Source organism: Andrena cerasifolii, chromosome 10 (assembly GCF_050908995.1).
Source record: "Andrena cerasifolii isolate SP2316 chromosome 10, iyAndCera1_principal, whole genome shotgun sequence".
Taxonomy (NCBI): domain Eukaryota; kingdom Metazoa; phylum Arthropoda; class Insecta; order Hymenoptera; family Andrenidae; genus Andrena; species Andrena cerasifolii.
Window position 1 is genome coordinate 6,086,891 of NC_135127.1, and position 19,782 is coordinate 6,106,672.

Consider the following 19,782-nt stretch of genomic DNA (forward strand, 5'->3'; position numbering starts at 1 on the left):
TTTATGTGGAGAAACTCTCTGTGGATCTCTCCTCGCGTTATTTCCACCAGCAAGCTGGGAATCCACCTGGAAGCTAAGCTAAGCTATATTATGTCTGATTGTGCTATAAAATATAAAAAAAACTTAGCACGGCTTAGCTTAGCTTCTGGTGGAAACGGTTCCATTTGAAGCTAATTTTTTAAAGCTAAGCTTATCTTCCAGATAGACCACCAGCTTAAAGCACGGAGGGGCAGCAAAGGAATATAAGACGTAAGAGGCCTCCCCAATACAGCTCCGGTTAGGATCATTCAATGCATTCATGTTTGCACGCCTACAAGGAACCATCGCGAACAAATTGTTCATCAAACCGCGTGCTTACGAAGCAGAGAAGATCAAGGGACAGGTAGTTAAATATTCCTACCCCTGCACCTACTCCGAGGTGTGTAAAATTTCATAAAAATTAGCAGCAGTTCCTTGCGAGCGAGAGCTCCTTATTACTAAGCGAACAGCGAAGGATTTGAACTCGCCAGTGGCGCAGTCAGGGGCAGTGAGGGGGTTGTAAGGACTCTTAAGTAACGACCCAAGCGTCGACGAGGAATACAAATATGTGCGTGCAAACACGTACGTTCTACAACGTCTAGATTACTTGTAACTTGCTATAGTATAACATCTCGAGTACCATTCAACGTTTCGTTTCGCTCGCTATTGGTTACGCTAGTGGAATGTACCCGCGAGTTTTAGTCCAACTGGATCGGATTAAGATACTATCGTGGATCGAGTGTCCCGAGGAAATCGCGTCGGAGCAGGGGCGGCTTTAGCATACTAGGCACCCCCGGGCAAGATGGCGCCCCTCCAAGGGCACGAAAATCAATTAGCAGAACGGATATAAATGAATAAACGCATACAGCGGCGCCCTTACAAATTTGGCGCCCCGGGCGGCCGCCCTGCCTGCCCCTCCCCTTTAAAGCCGGCCCTGCGTCGGAGACTGCCAACCTTTTCTTCGAGATAATAACAGAGAGACGGTCACGTTCGGTCCTACATAAAAGAGCTTTCCTCGATGAATTTCCTCAGTGGCGGATTTAAGAAAAATTTGCTCGGGAAAATGAAGAGGTAGTTTACTAAAAACGGGCCAAGTGTAAGTAGTGCAGAAATTATATGCAGTGTTTGGAAAGAATCATAATTCTTTTTGAAGATGAATTTAAATCCGCCACTGGTGATACTTCTCTTGCCCAACAATCTCGTAGACTTTTCCCTACGGAACTCTGACGAAGCGTCGATATAAATGGTCGCGAAAGTTTGCGTGGAACAGTGGCAGCAATCGTAGCGCAGCTCTCTCTCCCCCCCAGCTTCAACAACGAAGACCGACGAAGTTAACCACGGTAATATCACATCGAAGGATCTTCCACAGAAACACTTTCTATCACCTAGTAAACAGCTATTCAGGAGAATACAGCGTAGGAACAACGAGACATTTAAAAAATAATATACAACAATGATCGCGCGCACGGTTGTACCAGCTGATACGTCCCGTTACGTTAGCGATTCCCAGTACCATCGTCCACTAACAACATTATATCCATATAACATATTTAGACACTGAAAGTTCCACGACAAAATTTACGACACCGTTCCAGATGTAACCACCCTCTTCGAATAATTCTATCATTAGTAGTTCGTATACAACAGCGATTACTAAATAGCTTTCATTGTGTTTACAAATCATAAAGCATTCTTAAAGCATCTCGGCACAGTGTGCCTGCTCGTATCGTTTAAAAAGGACAGCCCTGCAAGTAGGGTGCACTGAAAGCGGGGCCCGTATGCGCGCGCAGATATTCCCTTGTGTGTCGCGGCAGTCGACGCCGCGCTGCCGAACCGTAATCCGAGTTTACCCGATCGCCGCATGAATTAATCCCGTTCTAGCTTAACTCACCGGTTAGAAATCATAATCAGTAGCGTAGCGACAGTGGCGTGACAAAATGCGCGCCGGTGCATCGCGAAGTTATTAAACTGCCCACGTCGCGTCGCAAGTTTGAATACTCGAGAGATGGCCTCGAACGTTGTACTATGTATCAGACGGTGGTTTCCCGAAAAATCTTAACCGACGAATCCGCGTGCTTAATGTGTATGTATCTCGTGATGGTGGTCGCGCCGTTGTTGTTGTTGTTGCTGCTGTGGTTATTGTTATTGTTGAGCATCTCGCGGCTGCTCAGGCTGGACATCGTGCCCGAGTTGGCCTCCTCGTTCAACGTGTCTGCGAGCAGGAATTATCACCCGTTCACTAGGCGGCTTCGAGTCGTAGTGTAGCAGATCAAGGTAGAAATTATATTTATATATATATATACATGTGTTTAGAGTAAAAGCGAGATTTGTATCGTTTCGCGTTGCATATTTATGTAATTCAATAGCCCTCGTTGAATAGAGAAGATACAGCTGTTATTTTGCGCATTCTCTAACGTATAATTTTAAATTCGCGAAGCGCCGTGAAGCCAGCTGCGCGGGAGGCGGGAAAGTGCAGGTGATTCAAACAAGTGAATCGTCGCTGCACTTTTACGTACTCGGGTACTCGCGTGGTTTAGCTTGAAAATATCGAAACTTCTTGCGCTATTTACTTTGATCTGCTGTACTAAATTCAAATGGATGTATAACATTGTGGGATATTGAAAGTGCACTGCGATGCAACGTGCAAATAACAGTAACACGTAAAACCGAAAATCAGTAATCTTAGACACACATAAAAGGGCATAAATAACAAAAAAAAGCGGCTTTCGGTTGTACGAAAAATAAATTTATATTTACAAACGGAAAAAAAATAATCGCCTACTATGTTCGAGGATGATAAGTGTCGCAGAATCGAAAACAAATGCTGAACAAATATGATGAAAGTTACAAAATTGTACTTCTGATAAGTACCTATAAACGTGACCGTTATCGAGACACTGTTCCTTCTACTGTACTTTCAATCTTCATTCCCTTTTTTTTTTGGCAAGACTCGAACGAGTACGTTCATCGAGCTATTCTAAGGTTTAATAGTTATCGACTACTATTGACAAAGAATGTCTCAAGTAGACTTAAATCAGCGTGAACCGCTTGCCGGGGTACTATCAATTAATATCGTTCTTACTTAACAGCTACATCGTTACCAAGTAATTAGGAAAACTTTCAAATAAACATCGATAACTGAACAGAACGTGAAAGGAATATAAACCTAGCATTAACTCTGTAAATAAAGTTAATATCTTCGTCTTTATCGCTACGACAAGGCTAACTTTGGCAGTTGAGTCCAAGTACCGGACTGCGTGTGCATAACAGGTACACGTTGCACGCAAGTTCCTAACATGCTACGATAAACGCAGTTTAATGTGGCAAGGATGCATGCACGCAGATGCACGTATTTTTGTACGCGGTTTCGTTGAGAAATGCAGAGTGGATGAAAGTCTCGCGATAATGAAGTCGGGACGATTGTCAATCGTGGTGGCTCGTTAGAATTCGCTACGAATGAAGGGTTACGAAGACTGCGAGGTAACAACGAGCTAATAACGCTCTACGTGTGATCTAAGATAATTGCACAATGTATCCGGTGAAATAAGAAAATAGGAAGACGCGGTCGCCCGGTTCTTTCGCGGCTCCATTACGCATACTATACTGGTAACGCCTAATACATCGCACGTAGTGTTTGATACTATATTCTGACACAGTCATTTGGAGATACTATGATTCCTAAACTCTATACAACACAACACAACGATATAATGCTTATTCAACTACACGCGTATACAGTAAATCGAATCACTCAAGTATTTGCTAACAATTAGAGTATCATGCACATGCAGAAGACACTTAATAAAAACGTCTCACGACATGCACGTGTAACAGGAAGTTTTGTGTTATTTGATAGAGCGCAAGCGGGATCTTAACAAGTGCCTAAAGGAGTATGGCTCTTCCCTCCTAGCTTACTTATTACAAGTGGATCGTAAGGTTTAAGTGCTATTGCGTCGCGATCGTGAAAATTCACTTCTGCGAATTCGTTTACGATTGCTTTATGTGCTCGAAGAGTTGCATGTGCCGCGTGTCTTTCTCATTAAGCTCTCCCCTAATAAATAACGTCACGCTTTCGATCTTCGTACGTGGTAGTTTGATATCAATAGAAGGGGTAAGCCTCGATGAAATTCTTCGTAATGAACAATGACTATGACGTCGCGGAGAATAAATAAGGAACATGACGTGGTATGAAACAAAAATCGCAGCGTCTTTTCACGACACGATGCAACAGCATTTTTGGCATCTGCTCTTCTTCCCGACGATATTATATTTACATCTCTCCGTGACCTGACGCGCCTTTAGCTTCAATTTAACGTTCCCCGTATTATCGCTAATATCCTGGCTCTGTACAGAATTGCTTCTCGTGGTTTCCTTCGAGGCTACGCAAGCGACTTCGTGTTTGCTTTCGCATCTGAAAATTTCTGCCTCCTCGCCTACATTCGTCGCCTTGGAAATGGCCTGCTCCACCTGTGTCTTCAAAGGATCGCCTTTCACCTCGCTCCTTTCGAGATAGACTTCCGTAGCTTGTAATACTTGAGAAGTCTTCTCGCTCCTCGCGTGTCCCTCCGCAGTCAGACTTCTACTTTTAATACTAGGCTTATCAAGCGTTTTATCTATAATTTCATTTAAACGTTGTTCTTTAACACCGGACGTTCTGCTCTCGTCTGCTCTGCCCTTCGTCCGGAAGAGGTTTCTACTAACCATCATCGCGCAGGTACTTTGATTCGTTATAAGCTCGCCTATGTCCTGCAGATACGCCTCCTCCTTGACTTCCAGTTTCTTCGAACTCAGTCTGTTGCTCTCATCGTCTATTCTGTCGCAAAGCTCGTCCGACTTCTCCGAGCTGATCGCCTCGCCGCTTAAACTCTTCGTCCTCCCGTCCGAGTAAGTGCTCAGCTTGTTCTCCGGGTAATTACTGTACTTGTCGTCGTGCAAGTACACGGAGCTTTCGTTGGACTCGAAGTTGCTTGCGTTTATAATCGATATCCTCGGTATGATCAAATCGGACGGCAGGCCTTCAATGCCATCCGGAGGGGTGGAGTTCAAGGATGACCTATGAATAAAGTCCCCGAAGGAGTGGTATCCCTGTTTACCTCTGCCCTGAATCCATGCCTGAGTCAGGAGGTGGGACCTCTGCCAAGAAACGTCGCTGTTGCATCTGTTCCTCCTCGCGAACCACTGTCGCTCTCCAGTGGTGGGCCACGAATGCAAGTAGCAGTCGCTAGGGCTCCGTTTGATATCCGTCGTGTCTTGATCCGCGTCCGTTGCCTCTTGCCTCTTGTGCCGCACGATCAGTTCCAACTTGGACTTGAGCAGAGCTGGCGACACAGCTCTGTCCATGCGTCTCACCGCACTGAATGCGTGCGCGGAGTGCAGCGCGGACGCGCTGTCGCCGCATTCGTTCAGGTTCTCTAAGTCTGGGACCTCGCTCGATACTATTATCATAGCGTTTGGACTCGGGCTGTCCATGCTATCCGGGGTGTAGGGATCATGCTTAATAGGTGCTGCGTGCAACAGATTAGACGAGCGGTCCGTGTAATTGACCCGCCCGCTAGCGCAACTACTGTAATCAGGCAACATGGACAACAGCTCCACGTAATTCTCTGGCACTCGAAAGCAAAACTCAGGTGCGCTTGGCAAGCTGCAGCAGTTTATCATACCTTCGTCCAAGGCGAGATTAGCCCTCAAGTAGACTGGCTGTAAAGGGAGGAAAAAAAATGGACCATCCTTATGTATTATCGTGCATCGCTATGAAGAAACGGAGGGGCATTCCTCGTATGGCGGGGGCTCTATAAATAGTCTAGCTAACATTAACGTAATTCGGGACAATGATACAAGTATGGAGTAACTTTCTTTACGGCAACATGATAACACAGTATCGAACGTTTTTAGAATACTAAGTACTCTCGATTATGGTACAGGATGCCCCGGTATACAATTTACATACTGCAATATCGGCGGACATGTTTGTACGTGGGAATAATATGTATAGTCCTGGGTTTGTGGATTGTGTGGGAAATGAATCGAACAAGCAACAGAGTGCATACCTGCGATGGTTAAATAAAATATAGTCGTATAGTTAGTCGATGATGAACGTTGCAAGGGAACTAACTAGAGTCGAGAGATCGAGAAATCATTGAGGACATATGTTCAGGAATGATACTGCGCTTGAACCAACTACACCGAACAAGCCCCTATATGATTGTAAATAAGATAGTGGAGTACTAGTGTAGAAATATAGGATATATATGGGAGAACCAAGATAAGAACAAGCAGACAGTTCATAGATAGGTACCTTAGTGCTTAGAGATTCATTCGAAACTCCAGAAAAACAGGCTGCACCATAATGATTAAAAGAATGAATCATCAGAATAAGAACTAGGAATTGTGTAAGTATATGTACCCAGCATAGTAAGTAAAACAAACCAGTAGCGCTTTCTTTAAGGTAGAAAAGGAGATTGCCTCACCTTGTGATCACCCATGCAAGTTGTTGGGCCTATTATCCCATATTCCGTGGCATCTGACGACGATATCTAAACGAGAAAGGAATTCTGTTAGATAAACTCGCTGGCTTAAAGAAGACGTTTAGCTAATGTATTCCGTACATCTTGAACTAGCATTTTAGCCGTGGGACTCAGTAGAACTCTATCGCACCAAGCTGGCACTCTCGTTTGCATGTAGTTCGAGCCCTCGTTGATATCCTCCTCGAACGGATAACTGGGCACAAACTTAATTGGAAACTCCAGTAATCTTCCATCGAAGTCAGCCAGCTCTCTGTCATATTCACGTAGCTATATAAATATCGGTAATTTCATTATGGCCTTCCTAATCGTCAATGCAGTATCGTAAGTAACATCGTACAACGTGATATTCGACCAATGAATTACTTACCCACTGTCCACTGTTCTGCATAAAAACGTTCTGATGCTCGTGATGGGAAAACTCTTTCTTTCCTAATGTCAGTATGAGATCGTCGTCTTTATTGTGAAATTGCAGCTTCGAAATATTCCCTTTATTCGACAACCTTCTCTCTTGAGTATCTTCTGTAAGTTTCTATTGAAAATAAGGGAATATGAATCTTCTCATTTACTGTATTTAGACAGGAGCAAAGAGTAGGCTTTAAATATTGTTTCCAAGTGTACCTTGATCACACCAGCCGTGTCAGTCCTAAAATTAAAGTCTCCAAATAAAAAGTACGGTACGTTTGCATATTTATCATTGTGAAACCTATCTAACGTATGCTCGAGCGCTCTTCTCCGTGTTTTACTATACACGGATGGAAACTGAAAGTAAATTATCAGAATTTTTAAATCTGACACAGAGCTATGCAATAAAATTAAGCAGCCTCGTCCGCTCACCGTTTCCATAGCAATAAAATTACTGGCATCGTGAAATAAGTGTATATTTATGAGATCAACAACTGTTCCACTAATACTCCATCGTGTTCTCAGAAATCCTTTCCTGGACCATTTACATTCGGGAAAAAACTCTTGAGGGAACTTTGCTTTTTCTTTGGTTGTGACTGCCTCTATATTGCCAGAATGAACTTCTTTCCCATTTACTGGTACGAACGTGCACTCTAGGATTATGATAAAAATAATCAGTATATGCTAGTTTCTAAACTACCAACTTTAAAACGCAGGATGCGTCGTACCTTGGAAGTCCCATAGTAAAACTTCTTTCAAAGACTCGTGCACAAAGTAGAAATTCCCAAGTGCCTAAAATAACGTGTACGATTGCAATTATTTACCATTATTAATCGGGTAGTGTATCGCATTTTTCGTTTACTTACAGTGTAGTGCTCAGCGGATGAATAGTCTTCGTCTAAGAATACTCTGATTTTGTCAAACAGCCTTAACTCTTCCGAAGACATAAGTAACCTATAGAGAATTATTTTTATTAGATCGAATCGAACTATGCAAAGCCCAAGAGGCACACATCCTGAACTTTTTATGGCGGCTCAAAGATCTGTTATATTTTCAAACTCTTTCTTTTACATCGCCCCCCTATGAATATCATTCAATAAACTCATCTTTTGAAGTGGCTCGCTCAACTGTACGACCACGCGTGATCATCTATTTTTATCCCTTTCTGCCACTTATGCGTTAAATCAGATTGAATATTGTCACCAGGGAAACATATTTGTTCCACGACCGTTCTAAAGCAGTTTACGCTTACCTCCTACCACAGGTTGTTGAATAAAAATTTTAATTGAAAATTGGTTTAACTCAACATCGAAATATTTAATTGTAGAACGGTTCCCAAAGAAAGTATGTTACTAAGAGAATGAGAGTTAATTTTCTGCCATTAATTTAGTTACATTTAACTAGCTCTGTTGGAAGAAGCCTTTCAAGAAGCTTCGCTGTAACAGGATTTTCTAAGGAATCCTGGTGATCCGTGGCACGGTGTAATTGCCATTGATTGTGTAATATTTGGAGCATCATAGATACGTGTGTATTTTAGAGTGAATTACCTAACAAAGTCCTCCACATGCCTCAAGCTTTTCTCATAACTTTTCCCGCCCACTTCTTGGCAGTGCAGTGCAATAAACTTTGGATCCAGCCTCAGTATAGTCTGCGAATAGCGATTCCTCGTGAATGTAAATAGCGCGTTATATTTACGCAATGACAATGCATCTTATCTGTAATACTTACAGATAAAAATTCTTCTGTCCAAATTTTCAGCATTACGCTCGGCTGCAAAGAGAAAACGAGAAGGGGTTTTTTACGCGTCTTCGAACATGAATATTTATGTCACTGCCCGATAGAAAACCGATAAAAATCGTACACCCATCTTTCTCGTTACTTCGGCTACGTACAACAAAGCGAACCGTTTTACCGCGAGCAGAAGCGATCGAGCGCGCAGCAGCGCTGCCCTCGAGTCATCGCATCGCCGTCTTATCAATCGGCTGAATGGGAAGACGTCAGTCGGCCCTATGCAAATTCATGCTGACCGATAACAAAACGCGTAATCGTGGAGAGCCGCGGGTGGACGCGCCTCGGCTCTCCGCGAGCTATTAATCGGAATTGCACGCGACAGTCCCGTTCGGTAGCATCGCGAGGCACTTTGCGCCCGAAGGGAACGAGGCGGAACGCGAAAAGGGAAAAAGTTGAATGAAGGAGGGGCCCTAGGGAAGGCCAGTACGGGCGCTTACGGTGGCACGAAAGTCGCGCCAAACGGTGAGGCCGAAATGAAAGAAAAGGAGAGGAAAGGTAAGGAAGAAAGAGGGAGAAAGGAAGAAGTAGGCCGTGCGTGTGCGTGTATCGCGAGGCAGGGAACGTGTAAATCCGCCGCGAGGCGCGATCGATCGCTCAGGGTCGTGGTCGGTGTGCGAACGAAAACAGAAAAAGGCCTGTCTCTAACGTTGCGTGTATGTATACGTTACCTCCTCGAAGATACTGCCGACGTTTGCGGTGACCAGTAACACCGGAACGCCGTCGCCCGCCATTCTCTTGGATGCGGCCGAGAAGGGAGAAGTTTTGAAAGCGTAGCCGTGAATGGAAGGAGGACCACGCCAGGTAAATCGGTCCCGTCGACGACGCAGAAGAGGCTCCCACGGGCCGTTGCACGGGAAGGCAGACTGCGGAAGGCCTGCGGTGTCACGAGAGCGCACCGTGCGTGCAATGGCAACTGGCAACTGTGCGTCGCGAGCTCTGGCGCGCACACCGACCACCCAGCGAGGAAATTACTTTTCTTCTCTTCTCTTCTCCCGTAGACACAGGGCAGATTCACTGCGCGTTGCGTTGCGTTGCCCGTACACCGCGGGAGGAAAAGTCACCCCCGGGCAAGGAACGGTGGTGTTACCGTGTCGTGGTCGCCTCGAGGAATCAACCCCTACGCCGAGGAGTGGCCTGCACGGTGTTGTGGCGTCTACCGGTCGCATCAAACCTCGCACTGCGAATACCACACATTATTAATCGAATAACGCGAGGCCCGTTCGCGCACCACAGAGAAAACTTGTGCGGCGCGGTAAATATATCCCTCTATCGGGCAGAGCGAAACCACGCCTACTGCAGACGTCAATAGGCAGTGCCGTGCACATCGGGAACCGTGAACCTCGCACAGAGGAGATAACCGGGCCCCTAGTGACGTCCACGCGCGATCCATCGATCCCTGGGGGGTTTCTTCGCGATCGTAAGCTGCTTTCCACGGAACACGCCCCTCTACCTCGCTGCCTCCTCCGGCAGACCCGGAAATCTTAAATTCTACTCTCAATTCGTACTTACAGATCGATGGTTATTTTCTATGTTAATCGACGCTAGATTTGAAAAGAGCGCGCGACTATTGTTTACACTTTATGTTCCGACATTTATACAACTCGTTTCTCGAGGTTTAGATCGTGTTATCAGCTACAGTAGATTCACGAGGTTTCGAAAACCGGACGTTGCGTCCGTGGCATTTTTATTAATCCCCTTTTAAGCGAAGTCTTTTCCTCATCGCGCGAATGAAATTTATTTGGACAAAGCTGGATTTCGTCAGACTTTCTTGTGACGTATTCAAGGAAAGATTGCCCTCGATCGGTGCTCAAGATTCAAGGAATCGTCGTCACGATTTGGCGGAAGCAGTCTCTGACGATCGTTCACTCTACCGTGCAAGATTTGCGCAAGCGATAGCTCCGCGTTCTCTTACAGTCTGTTTGTTCTTTGAAATACGGAGCTATCGGGAATTACTAAAGGCGGCACGATAATAAACGGGACGGAAGTTCCGTTCAGATAAGGATAATTGCCAGCGCTGCGCGATGCTGCGAGCGTTTTAAAGCCGCAGCTCAATCATGCGAGACTTGCCAGCCCTCGTGGCACAATCAGAATAGTCTGAGAATCTTAAAGAAATAAGAAAAGGGAAGAAAGAACGCGGTTCGCCGGTGCCGGCGGCTCGTACGCTCCTGAGGAACGAACGTCGGAAACGATGTTTTAGCTGCGCATGAGAAGGGCGAAACGCACGCGCTCTTATGCCCCGTTTACGCTTACACCTCGCTTTCGTTTTTCGGCAAAGTTGAATCGGGTTCGACGCGGAGGCGTGGGCGAAACACCGTCGGCCTTAGCCACGCGAACGAAGCGTGCCGTTGGAGCATCCCGGCCCTCGAGTGTGATCGCGAATCTCTCCGCCACCAATTACACAGTACGCACATCTCTCGGCCGCGCGGAGTTAGAGCGAATCTACCGTGCAGTTTTCGTCCCGACGTGCACTTGCACGGCGCGTTAACCTGTCAGTCGTCTGCTCAAGCATCATCGGCCCGGCCAGTTTGCGTTTCGCAAGCCGACACGTCTCACGTGTTGTGATTTCACTCCGCGATCCGCTTCACCGCGCTCCGAGCGTCGCGTCGCCGCGAACCACGCGTCTATTTTCGTGTCGCGACCTGCTCGTCTCCACTGCGACTCGTAATCAGCGAATCATCGATAAGAGCGCGCCGGGGACCGAGGGCGACGGTGTCGAAAAGTTGATGGCATTCGAGTGCCTCCACTGACCCACTCGTCGAGTCTCGGCCCTCGCTCGGTAAGCGAAAATTAACCTATCGGCGTGGAGCATCGATACTATCGATGTTTATTCGCAAGCCGCACGGACCATCGAACGGCGTGAACGGAAGGTGGTAAACATTGACCGTCTCCGCATCGATGGGTTAATTTGTTTAATTCCCATTGAACTGACGAGTCTGCCACGGCGCGGATCCGTTCCCACGCTAATCGTCGTTAATTGCCGCCGAAGAGCGTTTCTTCTGAACATTCTCCATGAAACTGACTCGATACATACTTCGCGAGAGTGAAGCCTAAAAATTCCCTAGTCGCTGGGATTGATGACACGAGTTCTAAGCGAGAATCGAGAAAGCCTTCGACCTTCTGCATACCCCTATGCGGGAATCGTGGATGATAGATTGTTAACCGTGCTCGCGGAACGCCCACGGGCGTTCACCGCATACCACCCACCGTTCGAGCGCTTATAAGCCGACGTAGCAGTGAAAGGGTGAAGAGCAAAGCGTGGTTTGTTGACAGTTTTCAGGCGCGCCGCGACCATGCTCCCGATCGCGGTGGTATTGTCATTGTCGGTGGCCTTCGTGAGCGCCGAGAGCATCCTAATGACCGAGGTGTTCGTTATTCCCATCAGGCCGGAGACATTCGACTGGAGCAGCAACGACGGTAAGGAAGGAAAAGCGACCCAGCTAGTAAATGCTTTAGCATGGCCAAAGTAACGCGGTTACGAGAAAGAACGGGAGGAACGTGTCCAAGCATAGGTAACCAGCCGAATAATCGCTGTTTTCGGTCGTCAGTCGCTAACTGGACTCGCCGTTTGACAAGCGTACATGTAGGTATACCAGCTCGACGAGCGTCATTCGCGACGCGCCGCGAATAGCAATCGATAGGCCCTCGTTCCCCTCGAGGATCGTCGCCTTGCCGGCGGTTAACAGCTGACGTTCGTCACGTGTCCGTGTATCGGTACTTTCTAGCGCTACGTCAGCCATGAATCGGCGACGCGTTACGATTTCCTCATATTGTTGGTACGGGCCTGAACGGGGCATCCTTATTGACACGAGGCAGGTGAAATCTTTTCTCTGGCTGAAAATAAGTGTCACGCGCTCGCCGATTACACGGAATCGAATTAATCACGTTCTGCCCCGAACTGAGGGACTTGGACCCCGCGGTCGAGTAATGGATCCACGATGAGTAAGGATCTAAATAGACTTATCAATTCCGTGACAGATCAGCGTCGGTGGGAAGAAGAAACGGGGCGTGGAGGATATCTTCTTCTTACCTCAGGCACGTCGGCACTGTTTCGTCACGGAACCGATGAGTGTGTTTAGACCTTAATAGACAGAAGGCTCGATCCTTGTTGTTCTGCATTTTCAGGACGATCCGACCAGTTCTCGTACCAGCCCTCGTTGCTCAACGCACCCGACCTTCCCTCGTGGATCCACTACACCTATAGCAAAAGAGATCATCATGGTTTCCTGTACGGCGTCGCACCTAAAGACCAGAAATACTTTCAGGTGACCTATAGACGCTGTCACCCCTTCATATATAAGTAGGCTCAGTGGATATGCCAAGGGTGTTTTCACTTTTTCTTGTACCTAATAGGGAAAATAAAGTATGTCGACACCGCGAGATACAGCTATCGAACTCTCCCCCAGTGGCGTATTTAGAGATTTCGCGCCCCTAGGCTGACAATCGTCTGCCACCCTTTCCGTGAAATGTATCGTCAAATATTTTAATTTAAAAGATTTGCGACAATTTTGGAATTAATTCAATATGACTGTTTTCAAGATTATTCGTGATTGTTTTCAAAGTTGTTCCAACCCTCTGTGTTTGAACTTTTCCAATTTCTTTCGCCCGAAATTTGCCGCTCTAGGCTGCAGCCTACTTAGCCTACATACAAATCTGCCCTGCTCTCCCCGTTTAAAGGGTTAGGACACAGTGACCCGGCCAAAGTGGCGCAACCCCTTAAGGGGTTATACCTCGTCAGGAGGCCGAAAAGAGGCGAATTTTTTTTTAAAAAGCGGAAGCATATATTTTTACAGAACTTTTTGCACTTAAAAGAGCAACATTTAAAGAACATTTGGTAATTTTTTTGTAGAAAAATATTCACGTTTATAATAAAAATACAACGACATCCAAGAAGCCTTTTTAAAAACGGTGAGCAAGATATCTCAACTACTGCACAAATCTTTCTGAAATTTTGTGGGCTTATTTTTTTAAATCTACTGAATGACGGAGGGATTTTTTAGTGATAACCATGAAGCCATTTTTCGTTGATAAAATCGAAACTATACAACGGAGAAAAAAATCCCTCCGTCATTCAGTAGATTTTTATATAAAAAAAAAATTCACAAACATTCTCCTCATTTCGGCCTCCTGACTAGGTATAACCCCTTGAGACAATTAACGGTACGAAGACATCTCGCAGCGCGATGATACCGATGCGTGGATTTTCAGTTGGAGATCGTGGGCCTGAACCGTCACACGTACGAGACGAGGTACAAGGTGCTGGACATGACCGTCCTGGAGAAGGAGAACCTGACGAAGTACGAGGCTCACCTGAAGATCGACAATCTGAACGTAGAGGACATGTTCGACCGTAACAGAACCGAGGAGCTCCTCGATATATTTAGGTCTGTCAATAAAGGGCGCAAAGAGAACCCTCTGCCTTGCGCGCTACAGACTCTCGATGCCACGCGACACGGGCACGCGTTCGATTGATCCTCTCTATTTATAGGAAGAACCTGTGGAAGGACGCGGTGGACCTCTACGTCACCTTCCTCGCCTCTGCGATCGAGCTCGGCGCACGCCTACCCCTGAAACCGAGCGAGGGCGAAGGGTGAGTCGTCCGGTCCTACCCGGAGCGAAAGCGAGCGAGATTGCCTCGGGGCCCAGGGAAACAGAGTTAACAAGCGTCGATCGTTGTTCCGTCAACGCGATAATCGAACTCCGCGCGGCCACATAGACCAGAGGCGCGTTTCCCTCGCTACCGCTGACGCATCGATCGTTCGATCGACGGAAAACAACATTGTGACGCGCGTCCCACGCATCCTCCGACTTTTTTTTCAAATCGATAATTGCCGCTTCCTATGCGCGGCGCCGTACCGCGTCGCACAGGATAACAGCCGAGCGATCGTCGTTACTTGCATCTGCATCGGATGGCATTATTCTCGAGCTCGCATCGAAAAATGCACGTAGGCACGTACGTCATTAGAGATAGCCATCTACGGAAACGCTTCAAAGACCGTCGTCCCCATCAGTTATTCGCATTTTCAGTAGTTTATTATGTAACCGGCTGGAATCGCGCCGAGCCGAGTTTCCACGCCGCTCCCACTCGATAGCATCGATCATTCGCGATCAATCCTCTAGAAAACACTCACCCGAGATTGCACCCGCTGGGAGTACGAGGGAGTTGCGGTTCCGCTCGAAGCCGTCAATATTCGACGGCGCTTTTCCGCGAATTTTCTGCGTCACCGTACACCGTCGCTGACTTTCCCGTCAAATTACTTCATGCACTATCACTCGTACACAGTCCACGGATGAGTAACGATGTCATTACACGCGCCATTAGGGAACGGGCGTTTATTTCTGGCGCGAAACCAGTCGCGCGCTTCCTATCATCCGCATTCACCGCACAATGGTTTGATATTCGTCACGGTTACGAACGCTATCGTCCACGTTTCCGCGAATCTTCACGATTCTCCTTCCTTCGTCCACTTGCGGGTACTTACTCGCGGGCGTGGGTACCGTAGGCGCGATCTTAAAGTCGGCGAGCAGAGTTTAAAGAACAGAATGGTTTGTTCGTCGCGCGTTTCAACTCTAGAACCTAGAAACCGTGAGCTCTGGCGTTCAGTAAATATCACAGGCGACTCGCAGCGCTGTAGAGATAGAAACTCCTTCGGTTTGGATCCGCTGCAACGTCCAATTTCCCTGGTTCTTCTCAGGGAGATCGAAGCGTCCGAGTCTTAGCTGGATCCTCCGAGTATCGCGCACTGTTCAGTCCACTAAATCGCGCTAACGGGAGCACTGGTCTCAATGAATACGCGGCGAAACCACGGCGTAGATCGCGCGAGCGAGTTTAACGTTGTATAAAGTGCGCGTATATATGCGCGTAAGCTGGCAACGTAAGTGCGACATTGTCGTCGCGCTCGTACCAGTTAGCCGACTGAATGGCTTCCGGCTGGCTTGCTCGCGTATCTCGCGCTCTTGGCCTCAGACGTCACCGCGTCCCGACGCATTACGCGGCGATGCACCTCGGTGAAAGTTCGTCATTGACATAGTTCGCCGTGGATACGCTAGCAGGACTAGATTCGGTGGACGATTGCAACGAAGATCGCGATGGTAATGCGGGGCAGGCGGCAGCGAGAAAGTCACTGTTGGCTGCGACTGCTTTGTGCTCCCAGTTCATAGCTCTCGAGCAGGTATCACGGTTATCTGATGGGATAGCTTTATCTGCTTCGCGTTATCGGGTAAACAGAACAGAGCCACAGGCAAATGCGCTCGCTTTCGATATGCACACGAGCCACAGTGGGCGGAAGAAGTGCAGCGCACACTAATTGTCAGCCGGTTCATGCCTACCTCCGTCTGAAACCTTTCGCGATACCGGAATTGGGTAATCATTGCCGTTCGCTTCTTCCTCTCGCTGTGCTCTGGTCATAGTCCATCGCGAAGGTAAGCCACCGATAGCTGTTGATAACGCGTGCCCGAAGCGCAGGGATACTTGTACAATGGGAACTTTATTTGCCCCGCTATTGCGATTCAAGTAAGCCGAGATAACAGTCTGAAGAGCTCTCTTGTGCTCTCGACCGACGTCGCACGCCGCGAGATAACAGGCTTATATTTTCTATAGCGTTATCGAACGCGTATCAGCGGCTACGTTCCCCCAAACTTCGTTATCGATCATTCGCTACGCGGGCGTCAACGTCCGCGCGGAACTTTCGAGGGAATCTTCGCCGCGGATGACGCAAGGAGGGAACAACGGTTCTCGCGGTGACTCGCGCTGGAGGAGCGGTAGTCATCCGAGTAGCCGAAGAAGTTAAGAGTTCTCTGATTCCTTCTGACGCATCCACGATTCCGCATAATCCGGGAGTGAATCGGTGCCAATGATGGGCTCGACATAAACGGGTTTACGATTTCGTAGAGCGGAAATTTGCATGCCGGTCTTCCCCGACCTACGACCGAGATAACGGGAAAGGCTCGGGCAAGAAGGCGATGACGTAGTCGCGAGCCAAACGCGACGTGTGCTGTTGCACGTAGAAGGTTGACGAACCTTGTAGGTACTATTCCGTAAGCCCTACAGACACTTCAAGAGAACCATCATCGAAACAGAGAATTCTTACCCCCGATTGCGCCGGATAAAATCGCGCTAGTCGTGCACGTGCTAGCTAGTAGCGCCTCGCTGGTAAATTCGTAGACAAAGCACGCGGATATTTCTTGCGGCAGAGTTGTGATAAGACTTGGCAGCTCGATGCGATTCTCGCAAGAGATGAACGAGCTGCAGGAGGAGGTGAAGCCTCTGTGGAAATTGAAGTCCTGTCCGCGGGATTTCAAGCGTACCAGCGTCGAGCGGCTGTTCAGGGAAGCAGAGTTCACCCTGGACTGGTGCTCCTTTAGATTGGTGAGTGTAGTTTAGTCGCCCGTCCACCGTACCCACATTTTCTTTTAATACGTATCTTTAATACTTGGTCCAGGTGGAGCAGGAGCAGCAGAGCTTGCAACAAGAAAGCGCCAGGCGAGGGTCGAGCATGAACGTGGTCGGTTTGCCGGCTTCTGGGATCTCGGAGCACACAGAGTGGCGCTGGGCCAGGTCGACGAAGGCTAGCATTCCCACGAGAAGCTACTTCAAGGAGATCGCCACCACGATTTTCGTGCCCACCGCGTTGTTGCTCGTCCTAGCCGCCCTGCTCAGCACAGTGCTGTGCCTGAATCACGAGAAGATGTGAGTATTCCTGAGGACTTAATAAGAACGCTCGGCACAGTCCTGTTCCAGTCATCGCAGGTCGCTCTCCTTCGACGTAATTGAATGAAGCACGTCCTAGCGTATAAGAAGAGATTTCTGCCGGTACGTGCGATAGAGAACGTCGACCAAAATATTTGTCATTCCCGCGGACCACGTGTTCGCGGAACGAATTCCAACGCGCGGCTACGCGCGCGGCCAGGCAGCGAGCGTACGCGCGAGTAGTAGGGGCGCCGAGCGAGCGATAGAGGGGGCTACTACGTGCGGCTCGTTTCATTCATAAACAGATGATAAGTGGTCAAGTAGCGACGCGGCGTCGGACCGCGCGATGGGGACACTCCGAGCTACAACGCGCGAATTTGGTGCGTGGCTAATTACGAGGTACGTGTCCACGGTGCTCTAGACGGTAATACAAGCGACTAATTACACGCTGAATGCTCGCAGTTGAATCAGCCGCGGGCACACTTGAGTTGTTGGGTTAAAGCGCAACGAATTGGGTAATAATGCCTTTAATGCACCGCTACAAACAAATAGAGGAAAGAGCGGCCGCCTTAAAGTTTGTACCACTGGTACGGTAAATACGATCTACGTAAGCGGGCGTAATGATCTTTATAAACAGAAACAAGTAAGCGATTTTTCTTTAGAACGTGCATGTGTGTGCCAGGCGCGGATATAAATAGAAGCGAGTTTCGGTATTTCGCGGTGTACGTTGCGGCGCCGAATATCTCTTTCCGTAGCACGTATTCGCGTGCTTTCGTACTGAAAGGAACCTGTTGCATTAACGTGTTTTTACGCTGCAGCGACTTAGGGTTGGTCGGTTTTTAAAAATCGGTTTTTATTTATAAATTTTTAAAATTCGAAAACTGGTAAAAAAAATTTTTAAAAATTCAGGAAATCGGTTTTATATACTATAGAATTAATATGCAGAAATTAATTAATTATTCAATTAAAAACGTTAACATCTTGACTTGGAATTGCCTCGGACACAAACATATTGTAGAAGGTAACAGTTTACTGTAAAACTTGAGTTCATATTTTCAGAAAAAATACACTAAGTGGAATATTTATAATTTTCTACCATCTTTTAAAAGATTTATATTTTGTACGGATTTTAATTATTTGAGTTTTTTCATTTGGATTTATATATATAGAGTATATTTTATTTTGTTATATTTTTGTAATTCCATAATATTAAGGAAGCTGATATATTTTTAAAATAAGTAAAAATATTTATGTACTATTTTATAATTACACTTACTATTAAAAATGTAATTATTTTTTTTGTGAAAAATCCAAAACCCTGTTTTTTGGGGAATAGTGTTTTTTCAAAAGTCGGTTTTTGTACAAACCCTACTGCGACTCCTTGGAGACAAAGGGTTAGCTCACAGAGGTTTCTATAAATGAAAGATTCTTATATTTTATACACTCGTGTAAGATCATACAGACATTATACACAGAAGTAATGTTTGAAAATTGTATTTCATGCAAGTGAATAATGATCTCTCATCGTTGCTCGCGAATGCCTTCCGGCGATACAGTCGTCCGAAGCCACCCTTGTTCAGGCCCTGACGTAGTCCCCGAAATGGTCTGCTTTGTAACACCCCCAAGTGTTTTTTTTTCCCTCAATCAATATCATCTGAGGTGATCGCCTTAAGTATGTACGACTGATTACGACGCGTACCTCTACCGTGGCGTTGCCCTAGGATAAGGTTACACAAAGCCGCTTGTAGCTACCGACTTGGAACAATGATTCGAGCAGGAATCGCACGCGAACAATATGTAGAAATCCCCTGTTGATGCTCGAAGAACACAAACATACTTTGCCATTCAAGGATGTGTAGTCTACGCACGCGATCAAGGTAATTACCACCAGGCTGCTGAATATGCAGGTAGACGCGGAAACAGGAATACTACTTGCACACAAGTTTGTCGTCATCTAATGTTATGAGTCGCGACGATGACAAAAGCAAGGAGAATGTAATGCGATGTGTGCACGAAATTTATTTCCGCTGATAAATCACAACGCCTCGCGTAATGTGAAAACGATTCGAATCTGTTTCCTTCCGACCGCATTAGTTCCACTTTAAACCAATCTCTTTTCTCTTCGTAGGAACGATCCCGAATCCGCCAAGTACTTCGACCAATTGTTTAACATTTTTCTCGCCGAATCAGACGGCCCACGAGCCAGGTACACACGCGACACGAAAGCTAAATTAATCCGTACTAATTACCCCGACGATTTCCCGCTGATGCACGCCCGAGACGATCGAACACGAACTAAGAACCTTAACGAGACCAAGTTGACGAAGATTCGTAACAGTGTGACGTCCGGCGGGTTTATTA

The 19,782-nt window shown here is 47.0% G+C and overlaps 2 protein-coding genes across 9 annotated transcripts in view; one reads left to right on the forward strand and one right to left on the reverse strand.

The window, feature by feature from the left end:
• Positions 1-19,782, forward strand: part of Scgalpha (sarcoglycan alpha) — a 20,608-nt gene continuing 826 nt past the window's right edge. Inside the window, exons 1-8 of one of the 8 annotated variants that reach the window (XM_076821829.1) lie at positions 1-2,292; positions 12,006-12,149; positions 12,858-12,997; positions 13,941-14,116; positions 14,221-14,322; positions 16,926-17,100; positions 17,174-17,421; positions 19,550-19,627. In XM_076821829.1, coding sequence (XP_076677944.1) covers positions 12,026-12,149; positions 12,858-12,997; positions 13,941-14,116; positions 14,221-14,322; positions 16,926-17,100; positions 17,174-17,421; positions 19,550-19,627 — 1,043 coding nt within the window. In that variant the 5' untranslated portion in view covers positions 1-2,292; positions 12,006-12,025. Of the gene's footprint in view, positions 2,293-8,890; positions 9,231-11,012; positions 11,512-12,005; positions 12,150-12,655; positions 12,675-12,857; positions 12,998-13,940; positions 14,117-14,220; positions 14,323-16,925; positions 17,101-17,173; positions 17,422-19,549; positions 19,628-19,782 lie in introns of those variants that run through there. The other 7 variants (XM_076821826.1, XM_076821827.1, XM_076821830.1 and 4 more) reach the window with 7 other exon arrangements.
• 5ptasei (inositol polyphosphate-5-phosphatase A) lies at positions 2,743-9,972 on the reverse strand. Its single transcript, XM_076821791.1, has 11 exons — positions 9,404-9,972; positions 8,673-8,714; positions 8,492-8,592; positions 7,811-7,898; positions 7,673-7,736; positions 7,377-7,597; positions 7,161-7,301; positions 6,910-7,071; positions 6,624-6,809; positions 6,486-6,551; positions 2,743-5,715 (listed from the first exon to the last, which is right to left on the reverse strand). Exons 1-11 carry the CDS (start codon positions 9,464-9,466, stop codon positions 4,231-4,233), a joined length of 2,619 nt encoding a protein of 872 aa, XP_076677906.1. The 5' UTR covers positions 9,467-9,972; the 3' UTR covers positions 2,743-4,230.

Coding starts and splice junctions, on each gene's coding strand:
- 5ptasei (XM_076821791.1), bottom strand. CDS start 9,466: ATGGCGGGCGACGGCGTTCCGGTGTTACTGGTCACCGCAAACGTCGGC. Junction 7,899..8,491: donor CATGTGGAGGACTTTGTTAG/GTAATTCACTCT, acceptor AATTCTCTATAG/GTTACTTATGTCTTCGGAAG. Junction 7,737..7,810: donor CATCCGCTGAGCACTACACT/GTAAGTAAACGA, acceptor ACGTTATTTTAG/GCACTTGGGAATTTCTACTT.